Source organism: Erinaceus europaeus, chromosome 20 (assembly GCF_950295315.1).
Source record: "Erinaceus europaeus chromosome 20, mEriEur2.1, whole genome shotgun sequence".
NCBI classification, from domain to species: domain Eukaryota; kingdom Metazoa; phylum Chordata; class Mammalia; order Eulipotyphla; family Erinaceidae; genus Erinaceus; species Erinaceus europaeus.
The window spans coordinates 55909186-55927113 of record NC_080181.1 but is presented as its reverse complement, the minus strand read 5'-3'; the positions used below and the strand labels follow the sequence as shown (position 1 = coordinate 55927113).

The following is a 17928-nucleotide window of genomic DNA, read 5'->3' as shown; positions in this document are numbered from 1 at the left end:
AAATAAATAAATAATAAATAAATATTAAAAAGGGAAATAAAATTATTTTTAAAAAAGATGATTGTCAATCCAATTTTTAATTTCTTTTTAGTTGGTCTGTCTTTCCACGCTTAAGGATTTCTTTTGTTCTTGGTATTGTAAAATGTCTCCTTTTCTGTCTCCCCCTTCCCCTCTCAATTTCTCTCTGTCCTGTCAAATAGATATAAAAGAAAAAAAATGTTGACAATCACTACACTCCTGACATCACAGATAATATCAACAGTGGCATCATCTTGGGCTAGCAGAATAGCTCACTTGCACAGGGTGCTTGTTGCGCTGTGCGTGCAACCTGGTTCAAGCCCAGCCCCTACTACACTGAAGGAAGCACTGGTGCTATGGTGTCTTTCCTTCTCTCTGTGTGTCTTTGTCTCTATCAGAAAAATTAAAAATGGCCCAGAGCAATGAAGCCTCAGTGACAACAAAGATAAAAGAACAGTCAAGTGAGAGTCGGGCTGTAGCGTAGCGGGTTAAGCACAGGTGGCGCAGAGTACAAGGACCAGCGGAAGGATCCCGGTTCGAGCCCTGGCTCTCCACCTGCAGGGAAGTCTCTTCACAAGTGGTGAAGCAGGTCTGGAGGTGTCTGTCTTTCTCTCATCCTCTCTGTCTTCCCCTCCTCTCTCCATTTCTCTCTGTGCTATCCAACAACGACGACATCAATAAAAAACAACAAGGGCAACAAAAGGGAATAAATAAATAAATAAAAAATTTTTAAAAGAATGCTATAATAAAAAAGAACAATCACCTTTAATTTTTAAGTATCTAAAGCTTCTTCAGTGGTCCAGGAGGTGGCGCAGTGGTGAGCTCTCAACTCTGGAGCATAAGGTTCTGAGTTTGATGCCGGCACTGCATAGGGCAGGTGCTGCTCTGGCCTCTCTCTTTCCCTCTTTCTCTTAATCTACCTGTCTAGTGAACTAAACGGTAAATCTTTAAAATATATATAAAAACAAACAAACAAACAAATAAACAAAACTAAACCGTGATCTGGGCAGTGACACAGTGGTAAAGCTTTGGACTCTCAAGCATGAGGTCCCGAGTTTGATCCCTGGCAGTACATGTGCCAGAGTGATGTCTGGTTCTTTCTCTCTTCTCCTATCTTTCTCATAATAAAATCTTAAAAAAAAAAATCCTCTTCTAAGAAAGTATCCGAAGGAATCCCAGAGTTACAGTCAGTTTTATAGTCTAGGATTCCCTTCCCAGTATTATTTATTAATAGAATTAATACTTAAGATAGTAGCAGAGTCCTTCCAAGTACATGAGTTACTGTTTAGCTAGAAGCATTCATCTGCCTAAAGATGCAAGGGAAGGTGTGAGAAGAAACAATATTAAGATTTATTATAAATCATCATTTCTAAGACTTACATTTCTTTGAAATGAGGGTGTGTCCTATAGTCAAAGCTGACTGATAATAGCTGTTGGCTAGGCAACAACCATGATCTAGCATATGTAAACTTGGTCTGAAAATCTTTTTTTTTTTTTTTTTTTTGTCTCCAGGGTTATCGCTGGGGCTCGGTGCCTGCACTATGAATCCACTGCTCCTGGAGGTTATTTTTTCCCCTTTTGTTGCCTTTGTTGTTTATCATTGTTGTTGTTATTATTTGTTATGTTGTCGTTGGATAGGACAGAGAGAAATGGAGAGAGGAGGGGAAGACAGCGAGGGGAGAGAAAGACAGACACCTGCAGACCTGCTTCACCATGAAGCCACTCCTCTGTAGGTGGGGAGCCGGGGGCTCGAACGATCCTTACGCTGGTCCTTGCGCTTTGCCATGTGTGCTCAACCCACTGCACTATGGCCTGGCCCACTGAAAATCTTTTAACATCTTTTTTAAGGTTTTTTAAAGACTGTGAGGTACAATATAAAAACATGTAAATAAACTATACTATATTCATCCAATGGAGTTGCTTGACTATATTTCAAATGCTGTTAAATAATATTTAATGACATATAAGAAGTTATCAATTTACTATTAGGTGAAAATAAAATCATGAAATGTCATATTCCATTTTTAGCACAAATACATACATGCAGATATATGTAGAGACTACAAAATATTAATAAACCATATCTGGATTTAGCCTTTTCTTATAGTGAATGTTTTAAAGGATTTTTTTTGGACATCAAGTATATGTGATTATATTATAATTTTTAAATAAGAGCACACTATCATTGTCTAGCCCATACGTGATGTTTTCATTTTCCTAACTTTAATTTGTGACATGTGAGCTTCACCAGGTGTGCCATCACCTGGCTCCCATTGTTGCTTTTTTAAAAAGGGTTGGAAAGTTAGCTCACCAGCTAAGGCATGCTCCTTGCCCAGGTTCAAGCCCCAGCACCAGATGGGACTGCCACAGCTTTGGGAGAACCTCCACTGCTGTGATGCTTCTCTCTCTCTGAATAAAAAAAGCCATCTGGGGGGTCGGGCGGTGGCGCAATGGGTTAAGCACATGTGGCGCAAAGCGTAGGGACCAGCGTAAGGATCCCGGTTCAAGCCCCCGACTCCCCAATTGCACGGGAGTCGCTTCACAGGTGGTGAAGCGGGTCTGCGGGTGTCTGTCTTTCTCTCCCCCTCTCTGTCTTCCCCTCCTCTCTCCACTTCTCTCTGTCCTATCCAACAGTGAACAACATCAACAATGGCAATAATAATAACCACAACGAGGCTACAACAACAAGGGCAACAAAAGGGGGGGGGGGGGGAATGGCCTCCAGGAGCGGTGGATTCATGGTGCAGGCACCGAGCCCAGCAATAACCCTGGAGGGGGGGAAAAAAAAAAGCCATCTGAGAGCAGTAAAACAGTGCATGCATGCATCAGGCCCCCAAAATAAATCAACAACAACAGAAAATAACCAAATGATCCTTAGGAAGGTTTAGCAGCGCTTATTCTCACAGATAAATATGCAAAGTAAACTTAAGTACTGTCTTATATCCTCATTGTGGGTCCCGGTTTTTAAATCCTTCCAAACCATCTTATTTCCCTGATGTTTTCATTTGCATTTTTCTGATTACAGCTAAGACTGAATATTAAGATGTTTCCACAGTTTAAACTTTAACTAGTTTTTAATTGAAAAAGTAATTCATGTACTTGGTGAAAACATCAAACAGCATAAAAGCATACACAGTGCAACACGCCACCCCAGAGCCCCCGTCCCCAGAGGCAGCCACCATGAGTGGCAGTTTCTCTTTCTCGAAACATTCGGGACATAAACAAGCACTGAGGCCAACAGAAAGGCACTGACAGACACATCTGTCCTTGTGCACACAGTGGGGACATGTTTTAGACGGAAATGCAAACCCGAGCCCTGCCTGCAGCTCAGATTTCATCTGAACTGCTAACCCCGTCAGTCACCACGCTCCTCCTGCACTGGCCCTGACACACTCTGCTCTTTTCTGCTTCGCGGTATTTCTTCGTGCACTCCTCCACCTCACAGAGCACTTCTAAGGAAACCTCTGAACCCTCTGTATCAATGGCTTGCTATCACATCTCTTTTGTCATGTTCCTTTCTCAGCTTCCATCACAGTCTCAGGGTCTGGGTAGACAGCATAATGGTTCTGCAAAGAGATTTTTCATGTCTGAGGCTCCAAGGTTCTAGATTCAGCACCATCATAAGCTGAGTAGTGCTCCTGTAAAATACTACTTCTACTACTAATAATAATACTACACTAAAATGCTGTCAGTTCTGGGCTGTTCTGTAAATAAAAGCACACGCTTCATCTCCACATGGTCTCCATTGCCAGCTGTCCTTGCCAGAGTCCCACCTACCAAACCCCGGATAAATGCCCTGGGTCAGTGAACCCTCCAGCTTCATATTCGCTCCCCTCGTCCTTCATCTCCAGATCCAATGTGATGTGACCCTTTGCTCCCAGTTGCACAGGTTGACTGACCCTGCAATTGCTGGGTATGTAAAAGGCTTCTCTGGGCGTGGGGGCAACACCTTTCAGTGAGGGATGGAGACAGCCCAATCTGGATTTAGAATTCTCTGCCCGGACACAGAGTGGTGAGGGAGACACATCTTAAGGAAAGCACAGAATACCTTGAAAGGTATCTGCTTCAGCAGAGATCTTGCCACTGTCTCCAGATCAGAGAATGGCTTGCTGTTGCTGGCCAGGGGAGTGCAGGGGAGTGGGGGCCTCCAGGTCTTCAGGCCTATCCACTTGATGTCCCCACTGAGGCCTGGATTTGACCCGGCACACACCAAAACTGTGCACTCAGCCTCCTCTGACATCGCTCATCCTCAGCAACACAAGTCTGACTTTTCGCATCTGGCCCTGAAACATTGACTTGTATGAAGTTAAATGCTAGCTGCTATTACTCCCCTTTGTGCGAGGTTTCCAAAGCTGTTAATAAATCAGTCTGCTCCCCACTTCTTACAACTATCACTGCTCTCACACCAAATACTACAGGCATTCCATGAGCCAGCTTGATTTCACCTTCCATGCTAATCACCCCAGGACAGCCTCGCTGACATGCTGCTGCATCATGCTGAAAATGCACAACAGCCACTGGCCAGTGGTGGCCCTGCTGACATCATAACAACAGATCATCCAATTTCACACCTTTTTTTTGCCTCCAGGGTTACTGCTGGGGCTCAGCAATACTACCTGGAGGTCATTTTTTTCCTTTTTTTTTTTTTTTTGTTGTTGTTCGATAGGACAGAGAGAAATTGAGAGAGGAGGGGAAGACAGAGAGAGGCAGAGAAAGATAAGACACCTCCACTGCTTATGAAGTGATCTTCACAAGCAGAGCTTGAACCAAGATCCTTGTGCCAGTCCTTGCACTTTGCACTCTGGGTGCTTAACCCAGTGAGCAACCCCTAATTTCACTCTTCTATTATTATTTTTTCTCTTTATTTATTTGTTCAGTAGACAGTCAGAAATTTAGAGGGAAGGGGGTGATAGAGAGGGAGAGAGAGACACCTGCAGCACTGCTTCACCACCTGTGAAGCTTTCCTCCTGCAGGTGGGGACCGGGGGCTCGAACCTGGGTCCTTGCACACTTGTAACATGTGCGCCACCACCTGGCCCACAATTCTTTTTTTTTTTTCTTTCCCTCCAGGGTTATTGCTGGGCTCGGTGACCGCACCATGAATCCACTGCTCCTGGAGGCCATTTTTTCCCCCTTTTGTTGCCCTTGCTGTTGTAGCCTCGTTGTGGTTATTATTATTGCCATTGTTGATGTTGTTTGTTGTTGGATAGGACAGAGAGAAGTGGATAGAGGAGGGGAAGACAGAGAGGGGGAGAGAAAGACAGACACCCGTAGACCCACTTCACCGCCTGTGAAGAGACTCCCGTGCAGGTGGGGAGCCGGGGGCTCGAACCAGGATCCTTACGCTGGTCCCTACACTTTGCGCCACATGCGCTTAACCCACTGCGCCACCGCCCGACCCCCTCACAATTCTTTTTTTTAAAGATGACTCTATGTTGAGATAACATAATGGTTACACAAACAGACTCTCAAGTCTGAGGCTTCAAAGGACCACTCTTAGGACCAAACATCTTAGGAAGCCGGTGGAAGGGTGTGGCCAGGTGGTAGAGGGAGAGGTGTGTGGGGTCAGTTACAGTACAAGCAGAGTTGACCACTATGATAAACCAAGGAGACAGGAATTGGTGTATTGCACCAAAGTAAAGGACTTGAGGGGGGAGGGGTTCAGGTCCTGGTGCATGATGGTGGCAGAGGACCTGGGTTGGGGGTGAGAGTGTTTTGCAGAAAACTGAGAAATTTTACACTTGGACCAACAACTATATCCACCAGAAACCACTAATCCCGCCCCCCCCCAAAAAAAAAAAAGCCAGAACTCCTACCTTCTGCACTCCAAAAATAATTTTGGTCCATGATCCCAGAGAGGAGAAATGTTAGGGGGAAATGACTAGAGAGCTCTGAACCCCAATTCCATCAGGATCCAGGGAGAAATAAGGAAAAAAATGGAAAGATATTCAGAAGTAGTAACAGGCATAGGTGTGCTTAGAAAAGGAAGTGAAAATGGCAGGGGTAGATAGCATAATGATTATGCAAACAGATTGTCAAGCCTGAGGCTCCAAAGTTCCTGGTTCAATCCCTTGCCCCACCATTAACCAGAGCTGTTCAGTGCTCAGGTGAAAAAAAAAAAAAGAAGGGGCCAGGTGGTGGTGAAGTACACACATTATAGCGCACAAGGACCTAGGTTCAAGCCCCTGGTCCCCACCTGCAGGGGGAAAGCTTCACGAGTGGTGGAGCAGAGCTGCAGGTGTCTCTCTGTCTCTCTTCCTCTCTGTTTCTCCCTCCTTTCTCAATTTTTCTCTAATAATAAATTTTTAAAAAAAGAAAAGGAAGAGCAGATAGGGCCATAGAAAAAATAGGCAAAAATATAGATAGAATGATAAAGAAATAATAGTCAACCCATATCTATGATCTTGGGAGAACCACTGCAGTTTTCAATGGAGGGAGTAGGACAGTGAACTCTAGTGATGGAAGCAGTGTGGAACTGTACTCATGTTTATCTTGTAATTTTGTAAACCAATATTAAATAACTAATAAAAGATATAATAATAAAAAGGAAGACTCCCATGTAAAGGGCTTTAAGAGATGTCTGGCAGGTGGGGAGGTGGCTCAGTGAGTAGACTGAAGGCCTTGAGCGCCTTCCCGAGCTTGATCCCCAGCATCATATACTCCAGAGTGATGTTCTCGCTCTCTCTCTTTCATCATAAATAAATGTGTGTTTAAAAGAGGGAGAGATGTCTGCGGCAAAGACATATCATAGGTTTCCTTTCCAAGCCAGGCTTACATCATTCACATGTGCAAATGTCAAATGACGGCTAGGCTTCTCAGTCCAGAATCCTTGTTGCGGCTGTGCGTGTGCTTTCTTCAGGCTAGTATGCTGTGTTTGGTGGCAATCTGTCTGTTCTGGAGCCACCAGACTTTGTGAGGACAAAATGTGAATCGCCATCATGCTATCTCCCCCACTCAGGATGTAGCATGCGCACTAAACCAGGTGTGCCACCACCCGGCCCCAAGGAGATGCTAGGATGTGATCAGAGATAGGACACAGAAGGCCAGAAGTGTGCGTGCGCATATAGGCACACACAGGGCACAACACACTTGTTTCACTGTAACATTTTTGTGTCCAGCAATGGCTCTGAGAATTTTATTTTGCCTAATACACATCAAAAAAAGGCACTGAATAACAGACATCACACATGACCTTTTGGCCAACAAGAGATCACTTATGTGACAATGTGATGTGTAACTTATACTCCTAGCCTCAGCGTGTGGTAAGCTGTACCATCTAGGTTTGTATGACTGTGCTATGACATTTGCTCAAGGACAAACTCAGATATTTGTTAGAGCCTATCTTATTCAGTGATATGTGACCACATCACACCCTTTCTTTCACCATTTATCCATCCACACACACACTTCAGTTGCTTCCAGGTTTCGGTTACTGTGAGTGGTGCTGCAATGAAGATGGGGTTGCGGATACTCCTTGGAAATCCTGGCTGAATTATTCTGGACACATCCCCAGAAATAAAATTGCAGAATCATATAGTCATACTATATTTAGGTTTTGGAGGAATTTCCACACCACCTTCCAGTGTGGGTGCACCAATCTACATCCCCACCAAGAGTGTACAGGGCTCCCTGTCTTCCACAACCTTGCTAACACTTACCCTTGTCTACAGGATAACAGCCATCAGTCATTCTTCTTTTCATTGTTAAGGACTCACTGCTCCTGGTCAACTTTTCCAAGTAGAAAAGAAAAAAAAAGACAAAAGGAGAGAGGGAAAAAGGCTTATTTGACTTGTATCTTTTGCACCTCTGCCCCTTAAGCTCCTCCAGACATGAAGCTTCTCCCAGTGCAGTAGTAAGAATGGCTGGGCTAGAACCTCGGCCACATGCATGGCAAAGCAGGCACCCTCCAAGTGAGCTATCTGGTTGGCGTGAGAGCAGTCATAGGAATTGGTGTGCATTTGTGATCTGGTCTGCATTTCCCTAACTATGGTGTTGAGGCCCTTTTCTTATACCTCTTGTGCATCTGTATGCCAAGTTTGTAGAAACGTCTATTCAGTCATTTTGCATGGTTTAAAATTGGGGTATTTAAACGGTGGCTTGCTACAGGAGTTCCTCCTGTCGGCCTGGGGAGATTTCCAAAGGGCAGCTCTACTCTGAGTGGGTTCTTCTGGGGTTCCTCTATGTCCTTCCTTCTTAGTCCTTTACTGAACACTCAGGCGTTTGTGGGGGGTGTGTAAAAGGGGGCTGACAAAAACTGACTAATGCATCAGGCACAATGGCCAGGGCCCATAATACTTTCTGGGGACCCAATTTTTAAAAAATCTATTCATATTAACCCACCATGAAATATAATTTTAAAAACTGTTGGGGAGTGGGGCACTAGCGCAGCGGGTTAAGCGCAGGTGGCACAAAGCGCAGGGACCTGCATAAGGATCCCGGTTCGAGCCCCCGGCTCCCCACCTGCAGGGGAGTCGCTTCACAGGCGGTGAAGCAGGTCTGCGGGTGTCTGTCTTTCTCTCCCCCTCTCTGTCTTCCCCTCGTCTCTCCATTTCTCTCTGTCCTATCCAACAACGACGACATCAATAACTACAACAATAAAACAACAAGGGCAACAAAAGGGAATGTTTTAAAAATTAAAAAAAAGAAATTTATTTTTTAAAAAAACTGTTAATAGAGGGAGGGGTCCCTGAAAACAAATGTGCCTAACTCGGTAAAATCATGGCAAGGGTGTGAAGTGTGTGTGTGTGTGTGTGTGTGTGTGTGAGAGAGAGAGAGAGAGAGAGAGAGAGAGAGAGAGCGCGCAAGGGGGTGGGGGGCCGGCTGCAGAGCTGCGGAGCGGGAGGGTGGTTCTTCCGCCATCAGCCCTGGGGGCTGCTCCGCTGTGAGCGCTGCAGAGCCCAGACCTGGACTCCAGGCGCTGTGCCAGGGCGCAACCAGAGAGCCAAGGCTGTCAGCCGCCGGAGGTCAGGCAGACCTCGGCCTCCAGGCTTGCGAAGTGACGCCCCGGCAGTGACACAGGCGGGCGGCGGACAGCAGCACGGGGTAGGGCGGGGCGGCAGAAGGGTACCGGGCGGTGGAATTCGGTCCCAGGGCGAGTGAACTGAACTTACAACCGCTGACACTGAGGACTCAAGCGAGACGCCCACCGCGCCGTGTCCCGCGAGCTGACCCCCAGGTCTGGGCTCCGGGACCCCAGAGGGCGCGGCGGGCCGGGGTTTCAAGCTGCCGGGCCACCCGCGCCGGGTCCCGCCGCCTCTCCTCCATCCCGCTCCTCGGACGGCCGCGCCAGGCTCTCGGGCTCGACGGCCCTCGCGCCTGCTCCGCGGGCACAGACCTCCCTCCACCAGGGGAAGCCGCCGGCAGCCAGGCCCCCGCCCCGCGGCCTCCTCCTCCCCGAGCGCCGACTCCGCCCCCGGAGATCCCGCCCCGCGGCCGCGCCTTTCCGGGACGCAGCCCCGGACGGCCGGGATCCGGAGTCAGGCTCCGCGCGGCCGGAGGATGAGCCGCATCTACCTCGACGGCGCCCTGCGCACCCGGGCCGTGAGGAGCGCGCGGCTGCCCGGCCGCTGGGACCCCGCCGCGCACCAGGGGTAGGTGCCCCCGCCCCGCGCTCGAACCCGCGGCCCCTGAGGCCCAGGCTGCTGCGCCGCAACAATGCCGCAGGGGCCCAGGTGAGGCCTCCGCCCGCCCGCGGCCCACCGCAAAGGCGCCCTCAGCCGCCTGCCAGTGGGCCGTGCCCACCCCGCAGACACCCCATCGGAGACCCCCACGCCGCAGACACCCCACCTGAGACCCCCACCCCGCAGACACCCCACCCCGGCAGACACCCCACCTGAGACCCCACCCCGCAGACACCCCATCTGAGACCCCCACGCCGCAGACACCCCACCTGAGACCCCCACCCCGCAGACACCCCATCTGAGACCCCCACGCCGCAGACACCCCATCTGAGACCCCCACCCCGCAGACACCCCATCTGAGACCCCCACGCCGCAGACAACCCACCTGAGACCCCCACCCCGCAGACACCCCATCTGAGACCCCCCCACCCCGCAGACACCCCACCTGAGACCCCCCCACCCCGGCAGACACCCCACCTGAGACCCCCCCACCCCGGCAGGGACCCCATTCCACCGGCAGGAGCGGCGCCGCACCGGGCGAGCTGTCACCCGGGGCCCGTTTCTGCGGGGTGGGGGCGCCCCAAGCCCTGAGGGAGAAAGCCCAGGCCACCTACCTGCTCCGCCCTCAGGGGCCGAGGGTGACAGGACGCCGCCCACCGCCCTCCCCAGGGGCCCGGGCGTGCTGCTGGAGGGGGAGCTCGTGGATGTGTCGCGACACGGCATCCTGGACGCGCAGGGCCGAAAGGTGAGGGGATGGCCGGGCGGGCCGGGCCGCCGGGGGCCTCTGGGCGGTGGGGAGGCCGCAGGTGACGGGGCGGGAGCTGCTGGGCCGGAGGAGCTGCCCCTGCTGGCCTGGGCCTCCTGCCCTGTGGGCCGCCGCCTCCAAGCTGCCACAGGTCTGCGTGCCTCAAAGGTCGCCCCCCCCAACCACTAGCTGTCACACCGGAAGGGAAGGACCACCCGCTGTCGCACAGGAACAACACCCCCCCATGCGCAGGAAGGGAAGGACCCTCTCTCTGTCGCACAGGAAGGACGCCCCCCTCTTGTCGCATAGGAATGACCCCCCCAGGACGCGCCGGAAAGACACCTACACCCACACCTCTGATGTCGCGCAGGAATGACCCCCAAAACGCGCCGGAAGAACTCCCCCTCCTGGCTGTCGCGCAGGAATGACCCCCCTAGGACGCGCCGGAAACACACACACCCACCCCCGCTGTCGCGCAGGAATGACCCCCAAGACGCGCCGGAAGAACTCCCCTTCCTGTTGTCGCACAGGCACAGGAATGACCCCCATGATGCGCTGGAAGGACCCCCTCATGTTGCACAGGCAGCACCCCCTCACGTTGGACCAGACAGACCCTCTTGACCATTCACTTCTCACCGGAAGAGCTACTGCTGTAGAGCCGGAAGGACCCCAGTGTTGCACGGAAAGACCACCAGGATGCACCGGAACAACCCCTACCTACATACAGCGTCACACCAGAGCGGACCCCCCCCACACACACACACACACGTCATACTGGAAGGACCCCTCTTCTCCGAATCAGAAGACCTCCAGCATCGCACTGGAAAGACCGCTGTGATGAACTGGTAGAACCTTCACATCGTGCCGAAAAACAACCTCACATGGTGCCGGAAAGATCACACTGTCTCCCCTCCTGTCATACCGGATGGACGACCCCCGCCCCAGCTGTCACTGGAAGAAGCCCTAGGGGACCAACCTCTTTCAGTCATCTAGTCCCGAGTGTCCCCAGGTCCTCATGAAGCTGGTTGTCAGCCCTGTTCTGCAAGCCTCCACCATCTTCCTCCTGCGGGGGAGACCATGCCCCGTGCTGTTGGCCTGCGGCTGTCTCCCCTTCGCCTCCCTTTCTTCATCACTGTCCTGGGAGGACTCATGGAAACCCCGACCTGTCCTGATTAACTTTTCACCTTCCCTCCTGCTTTCTGCCTGTCCCCAATACTATTTCCTAACCTGCTGTCAACCTAGGGCCTGAAAAGTACTACCAAATGTCTCTGTGAGGTTAAAGAAGTCTTTCAGGTTCACTCGGTGCGTCCACTTAGACGGATGTTACCATGCTCAATGACCCGGGTTCAAGCCCTTGGTCCGCACATGTATAGAAGCTTCTCAAACAGTGAAACAGGGCTTCCTCTATCTTCTCCTTCCCTTAGCGTCTCTTCTAAAAAAAGGGGGGCGGTAGCACAGCGGTTAAGCGCATGTGGCACAGAGTTCAAGGAGCTGAGCAAGGATCCCAGTTCGAGTCCCCAGCTCCCCACCTACAGGGGAGTCACTTCACAAGCAGTGAAGCAGGTCTGCAGGTGTCTTTCTCTCCCCCTCTCTGTCTTCCCCTCCTCTCTCCATTTCTCTCTGTCCTATCCAACAATGATAGCAATAACAAAAACAACAAGGGCAACAAAATGGATAAAAATGACCTCCAGGAGCAGTGGATTCGTAATACAGGTACCAAGCCCCAGTGATAACCCTGGAGGAAAAAAAAAAAACAAACCCACAAGGAGCACTGAGTCCTCATGCAGATGTCAGACTCCAATGATAACCCTGGTGACAATTTGAAAACAAAAGCCCTTTATATTTCCTTTTGTTCCATATGAAACCCAGACTCCATTGGCAATTCCAGGGGCATCTCAGTCTGATGCACTTGCTGCCTCAACCTGAACTCATTTTCCCTGCACCCTTATATTTGTAGTTTCAGGGATCTGTCGCATGCATTTGGAGTCCAGGGTGCCTGGGGTGTGATTTTCTGTATGTATTTCCTGTGTCCGACTGCAGAGACATTGAGATTGTGCTCTGTGCCCATTTCCACATGAGTTTCTAGCTTGGCTCATGTAGTGGGTTCTCTCTAAACATTTGAATGAATGGGACATTTATTTGATGTGGGCATCTGCACAGCCTGAACAATTTTTGAAACTAGGCAAGCATTTTAGTTAGAGAATGAGAGTGTGGAGGACTGTCTGGAGCCCTGTGTGGGGTGTGGGGGGGGGGGGGAGGTGAAAATGGAGTAAAGCAGTCCCCTCACTTTCTGCTTGGCCCTAGGAACGCTACTATGTGCTGTATATCCAGCCTAGTCTCATACATCGCCGTAAATTCGACCCCAAAGGAAATGAAATTGAGCCGAATTTCAGCGCCACCAGGAAGGTGAATACCGGCTTCCTCATGTCATCCTACAGTAGGTATCTCTGCCCCTCCTGCACAGGAGCCTTTTTTTTTTTTTTTTTGTCTAGGTCTTCTGACTCCTGGAAAGTGTCTTCAAAGCATGGCTGGCCTTGAAGCCCCTGCAGCCTGAGCATCTCCTTCCCTTACTGAATTCCATCCTGCCTCCATTAACTTGGAGGACCCCCATTGTCCCCCTCTAAGTCCCAGGGGCCTAACTGGCCGTCTACCTCTCAGCCCTGGACGGGCTTCTAGAAGGCTCCCTCGGTACTTTCTGTTACAATTTCCTGTTGCATGCCTGCAGAGGTGGAGGCGAAGGGGGACACAGACAGACTCACCCCCGAGGCCCTGAAAGGGCTGGTGAATAAGCCGGAGCTGCTTGCACTGACAGAGGGCCTCACCCCAGAGCACACGGTGGCCTTCTGGATGCCTGAGTCTGAGATGGAGGCGCTGGAGCTGGAGCTGGGGACTGGGGTCAGGCTGAAAACTCGAGGCGACGGCCCCTTTGTGGGTGAGTGGTGCTGCCCTCGCTGTGGCCTGAGGCTCTACACAATTTGGGGGCACCTGACCTCTTGACTAAGGCTCCCCAAGCCTCCCACGTTAAAGGCCATGCCCACTGGAGAGTTAACACTGGGCCTCAGGACAATTACTCTGGAACCATTAGCCTGAATCTTGAGGTGCTGCACAATTCTGAAGTGCCTCTAACTTACCCCTCCTGATGCCATAGTGGTCTCGGCCAGGCTTCCCGAGCACACACAGGCCCATAGAGAACAGTAGCTTACCCACAGAATGGGCACAACCCCCACTGTCTTGCCAGGAGAGAAGCAAGCCACTCACTGTCTTCTTTCCAGATTCACTAGCCAAACTGGGAGCTGGCACAGTGACCAAATGTAATTTTGCTGGAGATGGAAAGACAGGGGCATCCTGGACAGACAACATCATGGCTCAGAAGTCTTCCAAGGCGACTGCAGCAGAGACCCGAGAACAGGGAGACGGGGCAGAGGATGAGGAGTGGGTAGGTGGAGGGAGATGGGTGTGGGCCTGGTGTGGGTGTGGTAGCAAGTACTGGCTGTCTGGCTGTGGGATAGGCCCCCCAGCCTTTCCCTAGCTGTTCTGGAATCCCAGAACACTGGAACTCAGGACTTCCTTCAGGGGTTAAAGAGCGACACCCTTGGTGGCAGGTATGCACTATGCAATGCTACACGAAAACCTCAAGGACTTAGGAAGCAAAGGTAGAAAAAGGGGAGTGCAGAGGCTACCCCCAAGGGTTTCTGTGTCTCTAGATGAACACATGGGTCGCCCTGCAGGAGAGATGAGCTGATGTCTTTTTGCTCTTTTGGTTTGAAATTCCTGCCCAAGGTGGCTTGAAAATGAAGGACTTGGGGAGCCAGGCGGTAGAGCAGCGGGTTAAGCGCACGTGGCTCAAAGCACAAGGACCTGCGTAAGGATCCCGGTTTGAGCCCCCGGCTCCCCACCTGCAGGGGAGTCGCTTCACAGGCAGTGAAGCAGGTCTGCAGGTGTCTGTCTTTCTCTCCCCCTCTCTGTCTTCCCCTCCTCTCTCCATTTCTCTGTCCTATCCAACAACGACGATATCAATAACAACAATAATAACTACAACAATAAAAAACTACAAGGGCAACAAAAGGGAAAGTAAATAAATTAATTAAAAGAAAAGAAAATGGAAGACTTGGACCTCCACTGTTTGTTTTGCCATGAGTCAGCCGCCCAGGTGATCCTAGCCACCATTGTTTGCTTTCCTGAATTTTTTTTTTTTTTTTTTTTTGTCATTGGGGCTTGGCACCTGCATGACAAGTCCATTATGACAAGTCCATTATTCCTTCTGCTGTATTATATATATGGGAGGGGGAAGGATGGAAAGAGGACGGGGGGGGGGGGAGGTTGGTGGGAGGTAGAAAGGGACATCTGCTGCACTGCCCAAACTTCTCAGGTCCCTTTCCCCCACCATCCATGGGGACCAGAGGTGTGAACCCAAATCCTCCTGCATGATAAAACTGTGTGCTATACCAGGTGTGCCACTGTCTGGCCCCTTAAAACTGTATTTTAAAACATTATTTTCAGGGTTCCTGAATTATTTTGATTGTTGTCAAAAAAAAACTTCCAAATCGAACATTTAAAACAAAGACACAGAAGTGGCCTACTTAAGGGTGATGAAGACAGCTGTTGCCGGAGAGACCAGGGGCAGTGTTCAGAGAGTCTGGATCCCTTTTTTCTTTCTTTTTCTGTTTTCTTTTGTTGTTAAAATTTCGGAGGCTTTTGCCGGCCGGTCTTGCTTCACGGGCAGGTAACAGAGACGCGGAGACAACGGCTGGGCAGGGAAGCTGTATTTCTTTATTCAGGAACAACGATTCATAAACTAAGACAAACTAATCACCAAACAAAATTCTGCTGTCTCTTTACGGCGGCGCAAGCACTCTCTCTTACTCTGGAACTTAGGAACTCTCTCCCTTACTCTGGAACTCAAGAACTCTCGTACTGGGGAACCCTCTGAAAACTCTGGCACTCTCGAACTCAGGAACTCTCTCTTACTCTGGCACTCTCCAACTCAGGAACCCTCTCCCGGGGTTACTTGGGGCGGGGCCAAGCAGGCCCGCGAAATTAACAGGACTGATCCAATTCTCTTGGGGGGGGGGCTAGAACAAACCAATGTAAAGCATACGACATTCTTTTTTATCTTTGGACAGAGAAAAACCGAGAGGAAATGGGGAGACAGAGAGGGAGAGACAAAGATATCTACAGCACCGTTCCACCACTTGTGAGGTATAGAGATGGGGACCAGGACCTTGAACCTGGGTCCTTGTGTGCAATTGTTTTGTCTTAAAAACATATGTCTTGGGAGTCGCGCAGCGGGTTAAACACAGGTGGTGCAAAGCACAAGGACTGGCATAAGGATCCCAGTTCGAGCCCCCGGCTCCCAACCTGCAGGGGAGTTGCTTCACAAGTGGTGAAGCAGGTCTGCAGGTGTCTGTCTTCCCCTCCTCTCTCCATTTCTCTCTGTCCTATCCAACAATGATGACAGCAATAACAAAAATAACTATAACAATAAAACAAGGGCAACAAAAGGGAATAAACAAATATTTTAAAAAGTCTTTAAAAAAACAAAACATGTCTTGCAGTGAGAATTAGCTAGACCTGCTGTAGTGAGAGGAAGCCATAGCGGGTGTCCAGAGTCCTGTGGCACCTAACAGGAACCCTGTTTTTTTTTTTTTTAATTTATTTATTTATTCCTTTTGTTGCCCTTGTTGTTTTCTTGTTGTAGTTATTATTGATGTCATTGTTGTTGGATAGGACAGAGAGAAATGGAGAGAGGAGGGGAAGACAGAGAGGGGGAGAGAAAGACAGACACACCTGCAGACCTGCTTCATCGCCTGTGAAATGACTTCTCCTGCAGGTGGGGAGCCGGGGGCTCAAACCGGGATCCTTCCACTGGTCCTTGTGCTTAGCGCCACCTGCGCTACCGCCCGACTCCTTGGAACCCTGTTAGGTGACTCGTGCAAGAGATTTACGAGTCATCCTCAGGTGACATCTTTCTGCTGCTTGTATTTCCCCAGGATGACTGAACCGGTGGTGATGGCACCTCCAGGACCACCAGTGCTCTGTGTTTTTCCCGTCTGCTTCCACATCGGAGAGGACAGCCTGCCAGGCCCTGCCTGCTTTTCCTACCCTGGGAGTACTCTGAACAGGCTCTGCTAAAGTCAAATCCTAGGCTCAGTGCTGGGACTCAGGGGCCCTCCCCACTGGCTCCGGTCTGTAGCCATGGTCACCACAGCCCCTACCCTTAGGGCAGCCTGATTTCTGGAGGTGGGCAGAAGTTGAGTGTCCAGGGAGTCCCAGGACAGCTGGACTTTGTGTGGGCATAGCACTGGGGGCAGCCTTCATCTCTGCAGAGGCGCCCAGAGGAGGAGTTAGTCACGGCTCCTGTGCTGGCCATGTTTCCTGCTTTCGCTTCCCTGTACTCAGTGTCCTACCGGCATCTGTCCCCTGATGTCCATTACAGCAACTTTCCTGGTGGCTGTTCCCAGCGCAGCCAGTGGGGTCTGTAGGTGTGGTTGGTTGACTCAGCTGCTCAGACTCCCCCTGCCAGGCTCCATTTCTGACAACTCTTTTGTTACTGTCTTATACCTTGGAAATGTTTTATGAATAAACCTTCAGGAAAGGCATCCTCTCTGTAGCTGTGCATGGCCCTGTGATCCAGCAAGAAGGAAGCTGCTTCTCTTGGGTGGGAACATCTGACTAGAGGGTGAACCCACACCTGGATCTGGAATGAAAATCATCTGGAATGGAAATCCACATGTCCTGAGAGTGGGTGGGAATTTGGTCCCTCCTTGACTCAGAGAAAAAAAAAAGGGGGTTGTGTATGTGAACTAACAAGCACTGAGTTCTTCGCCTCGCCACACACTCAAATAATAACTAGAGCCCTGATTATCGAGTGCTTCCTGTTGCTAGTGCCTGTGCGGTGCAGCACTTGCACTGTCTTACCTCACTGTCACACCAGACCCTCGAAGTACATGTGGTTATTACCCCGACTTTTTATAGACTGATGCTTACTTAGACGCTCCACTGGCCGTATACACAGGAGAGAGGGAGTTAAGCCCAGACAGCCAGATTTCAAAGCTCTCATTCTGATGAGATACTCTGCCTCCACATCCTGATCCCAGAGGCCTCAAAGAGGCCAAACAACTTGTCCAGAGTCACACAGCTAATAAGTGTTAGAGGCAGGATTCAAGTCCAGGGCTGTCGGGAGCAAAGCTTATGCTTCCCTACTCCCTGCTTTGGCCTACAGAAGAGCCAGAGACACAGGCATCTAGTGGAGATATGCCCCCAGGCTGTGGGTACTGGCCCAACCCCTTGACTGCTGATATACCCAGCCTGAAATCAGCCCTGTTGGCACCAACAGCTGAGTAGCTACTGTTGTGTGTCCAGTATCAGTCATCCTGGTTCAGGCTTCCATTTGTCTTCCTGCATATTAGAGCCTGGACTCAACTCTGTGAGGTTTGGGACTCACACTTGGGTTACATTACTAAAGCTCCAGGTCACGGAACTGCTCAGGACTCTGCTACTCTTATTTAAAAAAAAAAAATTTTTTTTCCAGTTGGGGGTAGATAGC

At 50.4% G+C, this 17928-nt stretch overlaps 1 protein-coding gene across 4 annotated transcripts in view; it reads left to right on the top strand.

Annotated features, from left to right (window-relative positions):
• The first annotated feature begins 9173 nt into the window (after positions 1-9173).
• Positions 9174-17928, top strand: part of LOC103116654 (AP-3 complex subunit sigma-2) — a 47879-nt gene continuing 39124 nt past the window's right edge. Inside the window, exons 1-6 of one of the 4 annotated variants that reach the window (XM_016189342.2) lie at positions 9405-9607; positions 10307-10382; positions 12687-12819; positions 13108-13314; positions 13655-13818; positions 16373-16981. In XM_016189342.2, the coding sequence (XP_016044828.1) occupies positions 9516-9607; positions 10307-10382; positions 12687-12819; positions 13108-13314; positions 13655-13818; positions 16373-16381 (681 nt within the window). In that variant the 5' untranslated portion in view covers positions 9405-9515 and the 3' untranslated portion in view covers positions 16382-16981. Of the gene's footprint in view, positions 9608-10266; positions 10383-12686; positions 12820-13107; positions 13315-13654; positions 13819-16372; positions 16982-17928 lie in introns of those variants that run through there. The other 3 variants (XM_060179431.1, XM_060179432.1, XM_060179433.1) reach the window with 3 other exon arrangements.